General features: G+C 37.5%; 6 protein-coding genes across 7 annotated transcripts; 4 read left to right on the top strand and 2 right to left on the bottom strand.

Moving 5' to 3' along the window:
* Window positions 1-67: 67 nt before the first annotated feature.
* On the top strand, window positions 68-561 carry LOC120010084. Its single transcript, XM_038860776.1, has 2 exons — window positions 68-150; window positions 231-561. Exons 1-2 carry the CDS (start codon window positions 68-70, stop codon window positions 514-516), a joined length of 369 nt encoding a protein of 122 aa, XP_038716704.1. The 3' UTR covers window positions 517-561.
* A 4542-nt stretch (window positions 562-5103) lies between these two features.
* On the bottom strand, window positions 5104-6996 carry LOC120010769. Of its 2 annotated transcripts, none has more exons than XM_038861623.1 (3): window positions 6541-6996; window positions 6098-6452; window positions 5104-5506 (listed from the first exon to the last, which is right to left on the bottom strand). In XM_038861623.1, exons 1-3 carry the CDS (start codon window positions 6865-6867, stop codon window positions 5502-5504), a joined length of 687 nt encoding a protein of 228 aa, XP_038717551.1. In that variant the 5' UTR covers window positions 6868-6996; the 3' UTR covers window positions 5104-5501. The 2 variants fall into 2 exon arrangements, with proteins under 2 accessions (XP_038717551.1, XP_038717550.1); XM_038861622.1 differs by having other exon boundaries at window positions 5104-5487; window positions 6541-6989.
* Window positions 6997-8816: 1820 nt separating this feature from the next.
* On the bottom strand, window positions 8817-10624 carry LOC120010766. The gene is made up of 3 exons (XM_038861616.1): window positions 10156-10624; window positions 9742-10075; window positions 8817-9193 (listed from the first exon to the last, which is right to left on the bottom strand). Exons 1-3 carry the CDS (start codon window positions 10543-10545, stop codon window positions 9123-9125), a joined length of 795 nt encoding a protein of 264 aa, XP_038717544.1. The 5' UTR covers window positions 10546-10624; the 3' UTR covers window positions 8817-9122.
* Window positions 10625-13226: 2602 nt separating this feature from the next.
* Window positions 13227-14739, top strand: LOC120011218 (zingipain-1-like). The gene is made up of 5 exons (XM_038862282.1): window positions 13227-13260; window positions 13343-13434; window positions 14255-14327; window positions 14414-14644; window positions 14735-14739. The coding sequence occupies exons 1-5, from the start codon at window positions 13227-13229 to the stop codon at window positions 14737-14739; spliced, it is 435 nt and encodes a 144-aa protein (XP_038718210.1).
* Window positions 14148-17761, top strand: LOC120010764. Its single transcript, XM_038861613.1, has 9 exons — window positions 14148-14327; window positions 14414-14640; window positions 14735-14881; window positions 14968-15175; window positions 15309-15382; window positions 15528-15799; window positions 16256-16406; window positions 17294-17391; window positions 17480-17761. Exons 3-9 carry the CDS (start codon window positions 14804-14806, stop codon window positions 17553-17555), a joined length of 957 nt encoding a protein of 318 aa, XP_038717541.1. The 5' UTR covers window positions 14148-14327; window positions 14414-14640; window positions 14735-14803; the 3' UTR covers window positions 17556-17761.
* Window positions 17762-18017: 256 nt separating this feature from the next.
* LOC120011219 lies at window positions 18018-19149 on the top strand. The gene is made up of 7 exons (XM_038862283.1): window positions 18018-18102; window positions 18185-18451; window positions 18573-18637; window positions 18721-18741; window positions 18787-18864; window positions 18949-19014; window positions 19129-19149. Exons 1-7 carry the CDS (start codon window positions 18018-18020, stop codon window positions 19147-19149), a joined length of 603 nt encoding a protein of 200 aa, XP_038718211.1.

Raw genomic sequence — 19149 nt, forward strand, 5'->3', positions numbered from 1 at the left:
TTGAGAATATATAAACAAACCAGATTTAGAGCTTCTTCTCTCACTCTAGCTTCCTTGTTATTCTTTCATGGCTGAAAGCTTGAGAATCACGGTTGAAAGGAACCCATCAGAGGCACAACTTTTAGAGTTGAACATCAAGTGCTGGCCCAAGTATACATCTCTGTTGATTGTTTTTGTTTGTCTGTGTCCATGTGTTTTAATTAAAAGTTCTTTTATGGGTCAGGACACAGATGGGGTTGCTCTCCAGGGAAATACCAACTAAAATTTGATGCAGAAGAGACCTGTTATTTGTTGAAAGGGAAGTTGAAGGCATATCCAAAAGGGTCATCAGAGTATGTGGAGTTTGGAGCAGGAGATCTTGTAATAATACCAAAAGGACTCAGTTGTACTTGGGATGTCTCTGTAGCCATTGATAAGCACTACAAGTTTGAGTCTCATTCTTCTTCATCATCTTCTTCTTCATCTTCTAAGTGGGTTTATAGTTTCATCACTACTACTGATCAATTCAATTGTTAATTTCCTTTCTAATTCTTTTATTTTTTTAATATGAGTTTTATTGTTACTTTGACTGGTCAACTAGTGATATTTTTCTTTCTTTCGTAATCTCGTGATGAAAGAAAATGCCATGTTTTGTAGCGGATGATTTGGACACCGGCCTCTCTGAAGTGATTGGTGCTTCCTGTTTAAAGGCTAAATATCATGTGCACTGGCCAACGTTTTAATGGTTGTGTGTGTGTGTGTGTGTGTGTGTGTCCTTTGGTGTGAGTGGTCTGTTTTGTGTGTGTTTCAGCTGTGTCTTCTTCTTGGGCTGGTAAGTATATCAAGGGGGTGTGGTCTAATTTGTGTTGTTAAGTAGTCATTTGGGGGTTGGGTGGGTGTGTTGGGCTGCCTTGAGAGATGTCCATTGGGGAGTCTCTTTGAGTCCTTGAGTGAGGTCAGTGTGGGTTTAGGTTTTTTTTTAAGTGGTCAGGTCTTCTTGTTGGGTGTGAGGGCCTTTTCTTCTCCATGGTTCTGTGAGGGTTGGTGTCTAAAAATTGGGGTGGGAAAGAAGAGGTTGAGTGTGGGATATGTTATCATACTAAACGCATACCCGCGCGAACGCACAATTAGTTTATTATATGCATTGTATTGTATAATCCATCAATCAATACTAATATATAAAGTTCATAGAATAATCATTCTCCTATGACGAGTTGCCTCTTTTTTTATATTCGCATGGCTTTTCGTTCGCTTTGTGGAAAATACATTTAAAACGTTCTTTTACAATGCATTTTTATACGTTTACTTAAATACAAATATGATTAACAATTAAAAATTATGGGAAAAAAAAGAGTGACTTGACCACTTTTATTGGTGTCATTCATATTAAACATTTCTTTGAGGCCAACAATCTCTTCTTCAGAAAAGCTCTCTGCAATTACTTGCAAAGGGGATTCTGTGTCTCTGTTATTATTATCAACAATGGATTCTGTATCAGCTTTCTTTGCAGGAGTTTTAACATCCTCTGCTTTTTCATCAACTGCCAAAGGGACATTGCTGCTTTCTGCTTGACCCTGCATTTCAGGTATATCAGAAACAAAAGTGTTTCAGAATGTCTTTGATATGGCAGAGGAGTCTCTGAAAACAAAAAATTGAATCGACTCAAGAACAATGAATATACGCGTGAACAGATGTTCCTTTGCAATTGACGAAGCGAGTGAAAGATCTCGAATGGCAAAAGAAAGAGAAGGAACATTTGAAGATTGTGATGATGAGCAAAAATTGAAGAATTGAGAGATGAAGAACGAAGAATCATACCTGGCGTACGTATGCTGGAAAACTATAACAGAAGTGATTCAAGCACAAAATGAGATCAAAAAGGCTTTAATAAATTTAAAGAATCCTTGATTAAGGAATTTCCATGCTATTAGAGCATCCACAATGGGATGATTTTGAAGTACTTGAGATGATACTTTCTTGATAAGTTAAGTGATAGATGTTCACAATGGGTATAATGGAGTGTATTTCAGTACTTGAAATGTTATTTTTTTGATAAATATAGCGCTACATGTACACAATGGTGAAAAATGACACTTGAAAATTTAGTTGTGGAAAAAGGATACTTGAGAGTTGGAGTATGTATATAGTTGATGAATAGTGAATAGAGAGATGATGGAAACGAAGAGAGATGTGATGAAAAGGAAGAGAGAGATGATAAAAAGGAAGAGAGAGAAAATAGAGAAAGTGAGTATGAAATGTTAGAATGTATGAAGTGTTGATGAATAGTGTATATTGTGGGATTCACTTATCCAATTAAATTATGCCACGTAGAATAAAGGAGAAGAGAGAGAATGGTTTTGAAGTGCTTGATATTACAAGCACCACTGTGGATGCTCTTAGATGGTTCACCTCTTGAACAACTAACTTATCATGATCCAGTTGCTATCATCACTAAAACTTCTCCGACTCACCTTTCCTTCTTCCTTCCTTTCTTTACTCTCTCTCAACCATCATGTTCAGATCCATGCCTCACCACGTTCTCTTTCTCTCTTTGTCTCAATCATTCGTTTCTGCAAGGTCTTGATCAAAAGTTTGCTCGAGTTTGCAATCACAATGAGGGGAAGAAGAAAAAATATATGAACCTAAACTTGAGGTTTTCATGTCTTCCCAAAATTGAGAGGCCACAAATTGATGAACCAAAGGTGAATCGACGGAGATGAACCTGGTCAAATATGGAACCAAGTTGGAGAATTGTAACTTCGTAAGCGTCAAATTGAATTTGCTTTTTTTAAAAATATTTTTTCTCCCTCTTTGGTTTTTCCCACGTGGCAGCGGAATTTGCAGGGAAGCATAGTGGAGGCCTCCGTTTTATATAGATTGATGGATTGATTACCCTGAAATCATAAACAATTTTATCCTAGTCTTGTCCTCATGGGGATAAGGCTATGTGGTGTACATATTCTGTGCTATCTTCAATTGATTCCCAGGTGATATTAAAGGCCCTATTTGGGTGGTGTCATTGACATCATAACGCAAGAGCTTCAAACATACACCATTTCAAGATGCTGTAGGATTCAAACCAGGGTTAAGGGCTGCTGCAAGAGCTCTAAAAATTATCACTGTCTACTGCAGCTTACATATTGTATGGGCCAAAAACCATTGACCCAAAATACTTGAGCATATGTGGAAAGGCCCAGCGAAGACCCGAGTTGGATTAATATACGTCCGGAGATGTACCCGACCCAAATCCAAGCTAAGCTCAAGGTCCACGGTTGAAATGGTTACAAGAATGGAAGTATGAGGCCCAAGGCCTGCGATGCCAAACAAATACCAGATTGGACCACATGCCCCATCACGGCCCAACGAAAAAGGTCGTCTGTACGGTCAACATGTGCTGACCACGTGATTTGGAATACTATAAACGAAGGAGGATCCCTCCTCGTTTACTCTCTCAACTACCTGGTATCTTTCTCTCACTCTCTCTCTAAAAATCATTCACTTCTCTCACTAAAATATCTCACACTGTTAACTGACTTAACCATCAGAGCTTGTTCAGCCGACACCAAATCGGTGTCCAAACTTGACAATCGACCTTTCTTTAATCTTGCAAGGTTGGTTAGGCCTCGATAAACGATAACAAATTGATTGTGGATTTTAAGATCTACACATATATGACTGCCATTTCGAGATGCTGCAGACTTCAATCAAATTCTTTTTCTCACCTACCACAGTTGAGGTTTGCTGCAAGAGTTCTAAACATGGTCATTGTCTACTGAACTTACATCTATGACTCACCCTACTTCTACATAAGGCTCCATATATCACAATCATTCTCTTCTATGCTATCCTTAGGCGATTTAGATAGATTCAGAATTCACAATGTAATGAATTTCAGATAACTTGAAGATAGAGAAAGATTAGAAGAAGAAGAAGAAGATAGAGATTGGAAGAGAAACTTGTTTCAGACTGTATTCATGTAATAGCAAGTTACAATCAAATGGCTAAGATAGCCTGTAATATGCAAAGCGATTAATTTGAATCTAACGTTCACTAACTTGATAAGAGAGGAAGACTGTTAAGAACAGAGACAAAGTCGCACAATAAAAAAGTCTTATATCATACAGATTGAATATCAACGATGGCCCACTATGTAGCCCATCAAAGATAATAAAAATAATATTGACTGAAGGCCCAAAGGAAAAGCCTGTGAGCTCAAAGAGTCAAACCTGTAGTGACGAAAGCCCAAGATTAACAAGCCCAAATAACCAAGGCCAAGAAACCTGAGCCAACCATCACTTCCAGCCAAACATCCCTCCTCATCGCGCAGAAACCCCATATCTCAACGCAATGTGTTCATTATGTGGCTAAATATGTTTTGGAGATTGGCATAAGTTCAATGAAATCTTCCCCTCCCCTCGATTCTCTTCAAATCTTTCCCCTCCATTTTTTTCAAAACTATCCAAACAAAAAAATTAAAAAGAAACTTTCTACCCCTTCTCTTCCCCCAAATCCCTCAATCCAAACACACTCTTAAACCCCTTGTCTAGTCTGAAAATAAACTGAGATATTATCACTACCTGAGTTAATGTCACTCTTAAACCCCTTGTCTAGTCTAAAAATAAACTGAGATATTATCACTACGTGAGTTAATGTCCTAATGCTACTGTGTGTCTTGCATCCCAAAATATGACCACAAACCATCCCCAAATCAATGTGACATTAAAATAATCATTGAATAAAAACACACATTAAATAATCATTGAATAAAAACACACATGTAAGGGGCCTCAAGCATTTTCCAATTCATAAATCATGCATATAAAAAAAAACATAAATCAACAAAGAATATAATTAAAGGAATCCAACTGATCGTGTTTCAAAATCAATTCTCCCTGATAGGGGCATCAAAGGTCACTTTGATATAGTTCACTAGAAGGGATTGCCACACAACCTAACATCAGCAATTTGCCTTGCTTCCAAAACACTTTTATTTACGTTCAACACAGAACAGATTTTCTATACCTTGCCCATTTGATTTCAATAACACCTAATCAAATCCATAATTACCGAGGCCCATAGCTGAAAATCAGTCCACCTAATACATAATAAAACTACAAAAGCCAATAAGAATCAACCGCCTGTCTCTGTACTACTTCAAATTTAGATATCCAAACAAAATTCCAACGATCCATTCACAATATCTAAACATTACCTAATTAGAGAAGGGAACAACCCCTAGTTCAAAAAATCTATAATTATACAAGTCATTTTACACATGAATAAATATATGAACATCCCCTAACTGAGAACATCCTCTAGTTCATAAAATCAAATTAAACTCCGGCATTATACATAACTAGGGAACATCTCCTAACTTCATATAGTCCACAATTATACATATCCATCTCCAAATCTCCAACTACTAGTACGATTTGCTGCAACTGTCCGACACCAGCTAAGGACTTGCTCAAGTACTAATATTGTACTCATCATCATCTGACACATCATCTGCACGCAAAATGTCAAACTAGTCCTAGAGTGAGTTTATAAAATAAATTCAATTAGAACTTAACCACAGCAAAGAAGATCATCCAAACTTGTAACATGAAAAATATATATAGAAAAAATTTCTCGAAAATAACAGATAATACAATTGTCTAATCTTAAAAAATGTGTTAACACTTTATGACTCTTACTATGGTTATTAGATAGATACACATGACGATGCAATATGTGAATAACACACAACAGTTGCACATACCATTAGTTTAGTGAGCCAAAATAACCAAAGGACAGTTTCTGGTAACTTTACTTTGTGCAAACCTAAGGCATCATGTTTTGTGCATCAAGTATTCCAGTGACTGAGTTGTAAATTTTCAATAAAGAACCATCATCTTCCATGCCCTAAAAATTGTAACTGCAAGGGCAAGCAGCTTACACTAGGTGCAAAAATCCACACCCAAATAAAATTAATAAAAGAAAACTTGGTTCTTTTACAGAAAACCGTGGAACATCCTATTTGATTTCGATGACAATATATTTCATAATAACAAAGCAATGCTCTGACAAAGCTGTAATCTTTTTGTTGAAACATTTAGTAAAGAAACAGAAAACTTACCAGAATCTTTGAACAACTCACAGAAGTAATCATATCCCATCATAGTAGCCTGTGGCAAGATATTTGACACCCTTTCTTCTCTGTAATACTTTAAAAGACTTCGTTTAATTTTCATTTTGCGAACGTCAACTCCTCCTCCTCCTCCAGTATATCCTTTCATTTCATCCTCGGTTAGATCAGAAAATTGGTTCAAACACAATCGAACCGAACCCGGTGAATTACCCTTTGAATTTGTCTCAACAACAAACTTGAACAATCTTTCAAATATTTTGAACCTCATTTCTTCCTCCTCAGCATTCGCGTACACCCTCTCGTATGCCTCTTTCCATTCCTGAAAGACCTCCCTTACCCGTCCCTGCCATACAAAATTTTAACTTATAAATAAATGCCATATAATTTCGTATACCTAAACATGCATTACGGGTATTGGTTTTTTTCTTCACCTCTTCCCATCTGCGCTGCAGGAACTCCTTATCACGAAACTTGTTCGTTGGGTCATCCACTTGGTCTGCGTCCCCCATACCATCCGCTTTGGCAATTTTATCAGATCCATCGATCTGTTTCTCATCCTCCTTCTGGTCCAGGACCATACTGCTCCACAACCTGGTAGTAGGCGCCGTAGCCTTCATCGAAGCGGTCAGAGAGGGAACATGAGCTTCCCGACTGTAGGCACCAAACAGATTCCTCGATGGCACCGACCGAAAGGTGACCGTTGAAATAGATCGTCGAACCATAATCGCTAATCTGAACCGTAAGAAGCTCGTCAGCATCGCGATTTTGTATTCTGACTTACTCGGATATGGCAGATCCAGAATGATGTGTCGCCGATATCTATGAGAGAAGTAGAGTTCTCAATCTCAGATAGGTTTAGTTTGTTTCTTTTAAATACTTCACTTCACGCACAAACCTAGGGCTAGGGGCAACATTGACCTGTCCTTCTATTAGCCAAAACACTTGTGTATCATCAACTATCAATTAATGAACAGCCCAGCCCGGCCCACTTCATACAAATTTATTTCCGGCTCATTACGAATCTAATCTCACTTATTGATCATGGGTAATTGGGTCCGTATAATGGCCTGCCTTGTTAAATTATTTAAGCAGAGACACACATGTACAGTCGAGGCCCAATAACAACTTTAAATATGATGTTGTTTTTAGTAATTGGGGTTGGGGAGTCTCAAACATTTTCCAATTCATCAAAGAAAAAGTACATAAATCAACAAAGAATATAATTGAGGAAAGAACTTGGTCAATTTCATTTTCTTTTCATAATTGCTTTCGGTGACGGGATCTTCAAAGGGGGCCGGGTTTGTTTGTTTAATTTTTTGTGGGTGCTTTGGAATTTTGTGGTTGTATTTTGATTGCTTAAATGTTTGATCTTCTGTTTTTTTTTTTCCAGAACAGTATGTGTCCCATATTTTTTTCCAAATTTTTTGACCCTGGTAAGTCTCGCATTCTGTAAGATTGTTCTTATATTCTTCATCTATTTCGATTGCTTAATGTTTGTTCTTTCATCTATTTTGTGGTTGCTTAATCGTTCTCAATCTACAGGAATAGTATGTGTCTCAGATATTCTATTCAAAATTTTCAAGTCTGGTAAGTCTCACAGTTTTGAAGCCCTTTTTGTTTGGTTATATTTGATTCTTATCTGAAAATTAATTTTTAGTTGTCTCTCAGCTTTTCACGGGCTTTCCTTGGGGGCAGCTTATGATCGTAAATAATTCATTTCCAGTTGTGGGATTTTGTATTGTAGATATTTGTTTTTACACAAAATTCATAAATTATGGAAATGATTAGTATATAATTTTTAAAGCTTCAAAATGATTCCACCTATTATTTCATTTACGCGAATTATGTACACAGACTTATTCAAAATTCGATCAAAATACTTTCATCAATGCTTTCTTTGAGTATCATTTCATTTATTTTATATTTCTGTAGTTGCAAGTTGACTCTAATATCTTGGCTTTTTTTTTTCTGTTGAGAATCAGTGAGCAAAGATCATGGCTCGAGTTTCAAGAATATGTGCCTACAAGTTATTCTCTGTCTATCTATCGGTTTATGTGTTTTTTAACTTCATTAAAAAAAATTGAAATGAAATTTCAGGTTTAGGATTCGGCTATTAGAGGTGTTGTGAATTCAGGTGTACGTGAAATTTTCAACTTCCTTTGCTATTTTATCTTCTTTGTTTATATTACTGGAGGTCTTATGGATCGGTAACTTTTCTTTGAGTACTTGAAGATTGAATATGAATATCTGTAGCCCCCAAATCAAATCCTCATGGTCCCATATTTTAGAAAAAAATATTAAACTATTAATACTATAATATTCACAATAATAGCTAAATGAGTTAGTTATATTATCTATTGAAAGTAATTACCCAAAAAAATTGATTACATCTACAAATAATTAGTGAAAGTTTACCTGAAAAAATTGATTACATCTACATATAATTAGTGAAAGTTCGCCCGGGGTTTCGAAGGACTCAGGTACGCCACTAGGTGAGGCTTTTGTGTGTAATCCGCAACTTTGATTGAATTTTGTGGCGTCATGAATTCACTTTAGAATTTTGATAATTATATCAGATCTGTTCACGATGTGCTATATAAACAGCAGCTTTTGTTCTCTTCATATTTTTAGTAACATTAGAAGCTTTGAGCCAAGCCATTGGCTGCATCAATAGTTTTTCATAAAAACAACAAAAGAGAGAGAAACATGGAAGTCTCATGTACCATATATATTCGTTGATACTTCAAAATCAAAATCAAAATCAAAATCAAAATCAACTGGATAATGACAGATTGGACCTTCACGAAGAGCAGCCCCTACTTTACTGCTTGAAACTTGATAATGTTACCAATAAAATGAACATGACTCCATAGCACGTCAAGTTTTGGACACAGAATAAATATATGAACATCCCCTAGACAGTTCATAAAATCCATACAAGAGAAATTAAACTCCGGCATTACATAATTTAATACATTATCAGGGAACATCTCCTAGTTCATATAGTTCACAATTATACATGTCCATCTCCAAGCCACTCATCATCTGATTCCCAATCACAGAACTCATCACCTAACACATCATCTGTGCGCAAAATGTCACATTATTTGCAGAGTGAGTTTATATATATAATACATTCAATTAGAGTTAACTAAACTACAGCAAAGGGGATCATTTTTGAGGCATTTATTAAATCCAAATTTGTAACATGAAAAATATATAAAAATCACGAAAAATAACAGATAGTAAAAATGTCTAATCCTCAAAAATATTAACATGAACTTTGTGACTCTTACTATGGTTATCAGACAGAATACACAATGCAATAATATGTAAATATACAATCACTTAGGTAACTTAGCCAACGGGCATATTCTGGATAAAAGGAGCCATCACTTAGTTAACTTTACTTTGTGCACCTAGGCAAACCTAAAGCATCTTGTTTTGTGCATCAAGTTCAGTATACCAGTGAAATCTACCGATTTCCTAAGTTCAACAAGGAACTATCATCTTCCATTCCCTAAAATTTATAACTTCAAGGGCAAGGAGCTTACACTACGTGCAAAAATACACACCCAGATAAAATTAATAAACCCAACTTGGTTCATTAAGTAAAGAAACAGAGAACTTACCAGAATCTTTGAAGAACTCACCGAAGGAATCTATTGCCAACATTACTGCCAGTGGCAAGAGTTCTTCCACCCTTTTTATTGTGTAACGCTTTCTCAGACTTCGTCTAATTTTGGCTGGGCAAACTTCATATCCTTTAGTAGGTCGTTTCAATTCCTCCTCGGTTTTATCAGCAAAATTGTTCAATCCCATTAAAAGCGTACCCTTTGAATTTGTCTCAACAGCATACTTGAACAAACTCTCAAATATTTTGAACCTCATTTCTTCCTCCTCAGAATCCGCGTACACTCTCTTCTGGGCCTCTTTCCATTCCCGAAACACCTCCCTTGCTCGTCCCTGCCAAACGAAATTTAACTTATAAATAAATGTCATATTATTTCCGTACCTAAACTTAAGGATATTGGTTTCTACTTCACCTCTTCCCAGCTGCGCTTCAGGAACTCCTTATCATAAAACTTAGCATACTTCGAGAAATCTTCTTGCATGCGGCGAAGAAAAGAGTCTTGATCACTAAACTTTGAGAAACTCATATCCACTTGGTTCCCGGCCTGCCCCATACCATCCGCTTTGGCAATTTTATAAGATCCATCGATCTGCTTCTTCACCTCCTTTTGGTCCAGGCCCATACTGCTCCAGGACCTGGTAGTAGGTGCCGTAGCCTTCATCGAAGAGGTCAGAGAGGGAACATGAGTTTCCCCACTGTACGCACCAATCAGGTTCCTCGATGCCACCGAGCGAAAGGTGGCTGTTGAAAAAGATTCTCGGACCATAATCGCTAATCGGAACCGTACAAAGCTCACCGGCATCGTGATTTTGTCCACTAACGGATATGGCAGATCCAGAAAGATATGTCGCCAGGGGAAATTTGAGAGAGGTAGGGCTCTGAGATCAGTTTGTTCTTTTAAATAGTTCACGCAGAAAACCTAGGGGTAAAATTGTCCTTCTAGTAGCAGAAAACACGTCTGTGACTGTATCAACTATCAAATAAAACACGTCGAAATTATTTTCTGAAAAACACACAAATTAGCAAACAAAAACAAGAGACAAAAATAAAACCCCAAAAAAGTGGAATTGGCCCATGGGCCAGAATCTCCATTTTATATTCTTCGCCCATTCTTTCACAGATGCTCTGTTTCGTTCCTACCGCTTTCATCCCCACAAGCACAAACCATGGACTTCGCTAATGGCGGATTCTAGACAAAGCTAGCTAGTGGACAAATTAAATGACAATGAGCCTACGGTCCACATTAGCTATTGTGGTACGGCGATCCTTCTCGACAGCCACATTTCGCTCCGTGGAATCGAGGAATCCGAATGGTTGGGACGGCACGGTGCATACTACCAGGTACTGGAGCAGTAGAGGCCTGAACCGGAAGAAGGATGAAAAAGACCAGAAGGAGAAGAAGAAAAACCAGGAGGGGGAAAGGCAGCATAGAAGTACAAAGAGGGTCTCTCTAAGTTCGATAAGTTTGGCGATGCTAGCAGACGCGAACTGGTCTAGTGCCTCTTTCCTATCCTGAAACATCTTCCTTCCCTGTCAAACAAAATTTAAGCACGAAGGACGTAAAGAAAATCCAAGATCAGGAAAAGAACACACAAGTATAGAAGACAAACGGACTCGCGTACATATCACCCCTTTACTTCCAACTTTAGATATAAGTAATAGAATACGGTTATGCCGCGCTTCGCGTGGGATTTTCTTTACAGTATGCTAAGATAATAAAACATTATAATTAAATAGTTGACACTTTACAATCGTATTGCAAGCTGTTGTATATACTATATTTTTTAAGCATGCTAGAGATTATGTAAGAGAGAATAAACTGCTGTAATAATTATATCTCCAGCTGTAAATTGCTCTACATACTGTACACACCCTTCAGCCTCACAAACATCAAATGTTCAAGTAACAACATATTATCCTGAGCCAATAACATAATTAAACTTTCAAGAGCAAAAACAATGATACAGCAAATCGGAGAAAAAACATAGCATTTATTTTCTTCAAATGCAAAATTGACATCCTTTATTCACGTTCTAAATAATCAACCGCTCGTTAATCACCTTTGTCATGTGTTAACAACATGTTGGAATAAAGCGTTGCATCTTTCTTGTTACTCTCGCCTTTTAGTTTCTTTCGTAGTAACATCACCTCCCTGAGAAGAACGCAAACACAGAACCCTTAAGAAACCGATATCACAGTTGAAAGTAGTATGCATTCAGTATCTCATTTTACTGAATGCAAGATATCTCATTAGCTTCAAATCTGGAAGCCAGTTTATGCAGAACCCCTGCTTCATGCAAACAAGTCATCTTGGTCATGCCATCTTCACCTCCAGGAGATCGAAACTTTTTTTTCTGGAGTAAAAATTCTATCTGAATCTTTTTAGGTGAGGAGATGGATACTTAAGTTCCAATAATTCTGAAATCCCTTAAGCCTTGCATGCATACTGAACAATGAAACTCAAAAGGTTGTTGGAATTAACAGCCAATACAATCATTCTCTATTCCAGTTCCAGGCACTGTCGTCACTGGAATAGTCATTCTCTAGACTGAGGAACTTCAAACTTGAAAGAACGTCTCCTCACCTAAACGGAACAAACCAATAAAATCTGCTCTATTTTGTCTGACATTGGAAAGCTTTTAAGAGATTAGCTACATATGCTGTCAAAAATTAGGGTAATATATACATTGAAGGGATTGCAAAATTCCATAGTCACATGAAGATTGATTTCGTTCAACTAACATGTCTTTGAATATTCAGATTGCAGATATTGCAGATATTATACTTACAGTTGTATTAGGAAAGGATAGTGTATGGTCATCACTCCTTATTGGACACAGCCTCTGGAAGCTTAAATGTGGGAGGCTTGTCGACGCCCTTCCTAGAGTACTCCCTCCATCTTCGAGCAGCTCTCTTCTCGACTCCGTCCTCTGCAACAACACGCATCCTAGCCAAGAAGAGCTTGGATACCGTTATTTCGTCATGTACAACGCATAATAGATTTGGGCCATGGGGTCATGGAAGAGTGCCCTACGCAAAGTCACAAACCCAAATATCACTGGGCCCATCTGTATATAAGGAACAGTATTCGTAGGGCAACATACCCATCAATCAAGCTCATCACAGCCCTTTGATCATGATCAACTGGTTAGGGCGATCCTTCTCGAGAGCCACATTTCGCCCGGTGGCATCGAGCAACCTGATTGGTGCGAATGGTCGGGACTCTGTATTGTCTCCGATAAACGCCACGGTGCATACCAGGTACTGGAGCAGTGGAGGCCTGAACCGGAAGAAGGATGAAAAAGACCCGAAGGAGAAGAAGGAAGACCAGAAGGAGGAAAGGCAGTATAGAAGTAACAAAGAGGGTCTCTCTAAGTTCGATAAGTTTGGCGATGCTAGCAGACGCGAACTGGTCTAGTGCCTCTTTCCTATCCTGAAACATCTTCCTTTCCTGTCAAACAAAATTTAACTTACCAATTAAAAATGTCTAGTCTAGCTTCTTTCAATACCCTTAGCGGTGCGCACCCGATAAATCCATCATGCATGCGTATGCGTATTAGTGCGCGCACTCAATAAACTCATTGTGACTATGTATTAAGTTGCGCGCACTGGATATCCATCATGCCTGCGTATTAGTATGCGCACTAGCCCATGGTGGACCCAGAAATTGGAATCATTAGAGGCACAAAAGGTGGTGCGGGGTATGGGGAAAGTGTCCTGAAATTTTGTTCACTCTTTATGCCATGGATATATATGATTGACAAATAGAGTCTGGACGCGTTAATAATACTTCATATAATTAAAAAAATTACATATTATACGTCACAAGTGTCTCTAGAGGTATGCAGACACACGATAACATATTGATTGTTTGACGACAAACAAGATATATTGATCGTGTGATGGGTCTTAAACTACATCTATCTATGATTTTTTTCAAATTTTTTGAAAATATTTTGGCACAGTTGGTGATTCAGTGTTGAGTGCACCAAAAAGAGCATGACAAAAAACATGCACCTTACCACATTTAACCAACACGATCACTGACCTCTTTGGGTATTTGTTGCTTAGAGACATTTCACTTTCTATTTTTTTCAATGAAATACAAATTGAAAATTTCATATTTGAGGGACAACGAAATTTTCACAATTTCTCAATTAGTGATCCATGTTTTGGGAGATAATGATGAAATTTTCACAATTTATCAATCAATGTCTAGCTGGCAACTTGTTGAGAAAATCTAGGAACCATTTTACTGTTCTATTAGGATATTTTTGAAAGGTCAATGAGAGACTCTCGAGGAATGTATAAATAAGCAGAAGCTAAATGATTTAACATGTAAATTGGGTTTATATATATATTGTTTTATGTTGTTCAATTGCAGGATATGTTTTGGCTTAACTTGCACTCTCTAATGCTGAAAATCAATGTTTGTCTTACTTACAAAATTTATATGTCAATGCTTTCACTAATTATTGCTTGTTCTGTTTTCTTATGTTTTCAATAATCAGGTTAAGCTTCCCCCGAAATTCGATTGGAGGAGTAGAGGAGTCGTAACTCCAATCAAAAGTCAGGGAAAGTTTGGTAATGTTAAAATTTATTTTGTACTAAACCTTCTATTATACAATATATATTTGTCAATTTATATGTCTTATCATCTCTATACACAGCTACATGTTGGGCTCTTGCTGCCATCACTGTCTTGGAGAGCATCCATGCGATAAAAACAAACAAATTACTCGTGCTTGCTCCTCAACTCTTACTGGATTGCGTGAAATCAACAAAACAGTTTGGCTGGGTCGATAAGGCATTCCAATGGGTTATCTCCTCCTCAGGCAGTGCTATCAGTCTTGAAAAAGACTATCCCTACGTTGGTTTTCCTGGTCGCTGTAGGAGGGTAAGTAATGTATCTTATTTTTTCCTTTCCTGTTAATTTTTTCCTTTGCTGTTAGTATTTTTATTTTAATATTTTTCTTTTTAATTGTTTTTAGAATAGTGTTCTTGTACAACCAATATGCATAGACAACTATGTACGTATAGAATTTGCTTCAGATGATCAGATGATGCAACTTGTTGCAAAACAGCCTGTAGTGGTTTGTATTGATTCAAATTGCAAAAGATTCCGTCGTTATAAACATGTGAGTATCAAATCTAATTTTCAACTGTCTTAAATTTAAAATAAATTCATTCAAAAGTTACCTTATATATACATGTGTGCGTGAAGGGAATCTATCGCGGGCCGGAATCGGTAACAACTAATCATTTTGTTGTTCTGGTCGGATACGACACCATAAATGGTGTCAATTGTTGGATCGCAAAGAATTCATGGGGAGAAGAGTGGGGCATGAAGGGCTATGTATACATAGAAAGACGCAAGAGATCGAAACTTGGAGTCGGTGGGATTCATAAACTTGTACAATTTCCGACTTTTGGTAAGTGAGTTACTTTTACCTTTATTTCCCTCTCATCCTCAAATAGAAGGTGCCTTGATGGAGATAATCTCCTTCTATGTTTTTGTTTTTGGTTTTTTTTTTTCTTGACTTGTTCGGGTTTACATCTTTTTAGGTGCATCTGGTCCTTACAGGAAGATGCGAGGTAGCTTTAAGGAGAAGTTACGAAAGCTTAATCGCCTTGATGAGGTGAGAACCTGAATGCTTGCTTAATCCGTTTTCTGTTTCATCATATCTGATCTGAACCTTGCATTTCTTTGCTCCTCTTCAAGTCTTCAAGGTATTATCTCCTTCCTAGGGCTTAAAACATTTGAATTATGTTCTGTGTTGGCAGAGTCTGATAAAAAAAGAAAAAGTGAAAAGACACCCGGGCACAAAGCTCCAGCAGACAAATTTCACAAATGAGATCATCTCGTCGTTCATTACTGATGTCTTTCCTTTATTCTACTCACATTCGCTTCCGTTCATTGAGACGGAAGAAAACACTTTAAGTGTTCAAGTACAGCAACTAAGTGATCGACATCTTACTGATCAAGAGTTAGAGTTAGATTTCCTTGTTATAATGGGCCTGCCCGTGAAATTGGTAGGGAATGATGCATCTAACAGGTTTGTTTGCCTCTCTAATTTGGTACTATCAACATGTTTATTTGAAGCAAATAACACAATGAGTTCTAGTGTATATTCATTTTGCATTATTGGTTTCTTTTTCTTGAATATATTTTTGCATAATTAAGACCATGAAAGATGGTGTTTTTCTTTAATGAACAAGAAAGATGGTGTTATACGACAGATACATTAGTATACTTGTAGTGGGCGAACGATGATTGGCCTTCAGCCCTTCACTTATGTGGGTCTTTTTTTCGAGTGCATTCCCCCAGTTCAACATGTAAACAACTACTTGTTTGCTGGCTTGCAAGTTGCTTGTCAAGCGTATATGGATTGGGATACTTTAGATCTTTGAATAGCCAGTTCTAGGGTCCTCATATGTTTGCAATTTCTGGAGCATGGCAGGTGAACACCATGGTTATCGTTTTTAGAAACTTATTACAAGTTACAATGCAGATCATGGATTGCCGCAGTATGTATTGTTTTACCTGCATCAGAAGGATTAGAAGAGGAGAGCCACAGAGATGTAATTTCACTACTGCTTTCCATCTTTCTGACCAACCAAGAGGCTGGTGACGCATCTGAAGAAGGAAACACTGTGTCATGGGTGAGTTCTTTTATGTTGGTTGTTTGTCTCACTCTTTTTTGCTGTATGTTTTCTTGCTGATGTACTGGAGATATATATAGGAGTTTAAGTTTTGTTTTTTTTACTCTGTATTCTAAATTGCTAATAATTGACCTTAATCTTGGTGACTTTTGGTACCTTTTGCACATTCTTTGGTCAATTTGCCTGAGTTGTCGCGGTTATTTTGGTTTTCTGTGCACCAAGCAGCAGTGTGTACAAGCTTATAGCTTACTGGAACTCGAAGTAAACACGTTCTTTTTTGGGATGAGAGTTGCCTAACTTAGCAGAATATGCTTTGTAACATTGTATTAGAAAGTCTTAGGTCTGTCAAAACAGAAAAATAATACTTACTCAAAACCCAGGAATGTCCTCAAAATTACTGAATACCTATCCATTTCAAGTTTCCGGGCATTAATGCCAGTTTAAACTTCCTTGTGCTATCACATTAGTAATTGAATATTTGCTTCGTTGAGAAAGATCTAAGAGGTTGGTCGTACATCGATTCAGTTGTTTTCGCCTGTGAAATTATAAAGGTGGCTTTATATTTATTTTCTATCCGCAACGGTTTTTTTCCTCTTCAGTAAATATCTTTTCTCAAACATCCGGTAAATAGACGTGAATTTCATCATCCATTCCATTTCCTGGATGAGGATATTTATGGGGTCTCGAGCAGGTTTGAATGTCAACTGTTTTGAATTGTCTACCGAATGTAAAGAAAAGATAAATTTATGTTAATCTAACATCGAAGCTAATTGAAGGATTAAATCTCCCTAGTCTCCTCCTTTTGTCCATGGGATATGATTATTGCAAGCAAGCTGAAGGAATTTCATTATATGCTACACGTCATAAATTAACAACGTATTGTGCAGGACGATGAGGCAGCTTTGCTGCAAGAAGAGAAAGAAGTTGAGAAGATGATTGTGCAAGCTTATGCAGTCCTGCGACTTGCATTTCTTCCGACTGAAAGGTTTGTAAGAAATTTTTCATTCCTCTTCCATAAGGTAAACATTTCTTCATAGTTGCATCAAAAATCAACTTTGGTTCTTTGATGACAGCAATGGTGTACACGAAGCAATTGGCAACTGTCAAACTTCGACGGAGCTGCATTCCATACGTGTGTTAAATGTTTAGTTTGTTGAAGCTCTGTATTCCTTGAGGACAAGGATTCTTTCAGGGAGGGAGTAGTTGATAGGAACTTACCCAAAAAAAAGAGTAGTTGATAGGAACTTATGTTTTGCTTTTGTGAAGTGTTACCTCTGTTCAGTGTTATGTGAATTGATGCTTAGTTAGCTAGCTTAAGTCGGTGGTTAGCTTAATGGTAAATTGTACTAGAGCTAGATTGCACTGGTCAGACTTTATTTTGTGAATGAAATAGAGATTTCTTCTCTGTCTTTTATTTGTATTCTTTCTCGCCGCCATTTCCATCTTCTTTTGCAACAAGGCTAAGGTCTAAAGGGGTTTTATCAAGATGGACTTCTCCAGGATTCGCCATGTATCTGCTGACAACGCTGACAACTTGTGAAAGCTTGAGAATATATAAACAAACCAGATTTAGAGCTTCTTCTCTCACTCTAGCTTCCTTGTTATTCTTTCATGGCTGAAAGCTTGAGAATCACGGTTGAAAGGAACCCTTCAGAGGCACAACTTTTAGAGTTGAACATCAAGTGCTGGCCCAAGTATATATCTCTGTTGATTGTTTTTGTTTGTCTGTGTTCATGTGTTTTAATTAAAAGTTCTTTTATGGGTCTGGACACAGATGGGGGGTTGCTCTCCAGGGAAATACCAACTAAAATTTGATGCAGAAGAGACCTGTTATTTGTTGAAAGGGAAGTTGAAGGCATATCCAAACGGGTCATCAGAGTATGTGGAGTTTGGAGCAGGAGATCTTGTAATAATACCAAAAGGACTCAGTTGTACTTGGGATGTCTCTGTAGCCATTGATAAGCACTACAAGTTTGAGTCTTATTCGTCTTCATCATCTTCTAAGTGGGTTTATAGTTTCATCACTACTACTGATCAATTCAATTGTTAATTTCCTTTCTAATTCTTTTATTTTTTTAATATGAGTTTTATTGTTACTTTGACTGGTCAACTGGTGATATTTTTTCTTTCTTTTGTAATCTCGTGATGAAAGGCCATGCTTTGTAGCGGATGATTTGGACACCGGCCTCTCTGAAGTGATTGGTGCTTCCTGTTTAAAGGCTAAATATCATGTGCACTGGCCAACGTTTTAATGGTTGTGTGTGTGTGTGTGGGTGTCCCTTGGTGTGAGTGGTCTGTTTTGTGTGTGTTTCAGCTGTGTCTTCTTCTTGGGCTGGTAAGGATATCAAGGGGGTGTGGTCTAATTTGTGTTGTTAAGTAGTCATTTGGGGGTTGGGTGGATGTGTTGGGCTGCCTTGAGAGATGTCCATTGGGGAGTCTCTTTGAGTCCATGAGTGAGGTCAGTGTGGGTTTAGGTTTTTGTTTAAGTGGTCAGGTCTTCTAGTTGGGTGTGAGGGCCTTTTCTTCTCCATGGTTCTGTCAGGGTTGGTGTCTAAAAATTAGGGTGGGAAAGAAGAGGTTGAGTGTAGGATATATTATCATACAAGAGGTATACCAGCCCTTCGCGCGATTAGTTTGTTATATGCATTGTATTGTATAATCAATCATCAATACTAATATATAAAGTTCATAGAATAGTGACAATAGTCATGCTCCTATGTAGGGATGGCAGCGGGTAGGGTAG

Source organism: Tripterygium wilfordii, chromosome 12 (assembly GCF_013401445.1).
Source record: "Tripterygium wilfordii isolate XIE 37 chromosome 12, ASM1340144v1, whole genome shotgun sequence".
NCBI lineage: Eukaryota > Viridiplantae > Streptophyta > Magnoliopsida > Celastrales > Celastraceae > Tripterygium > Tripterygium wilfordii.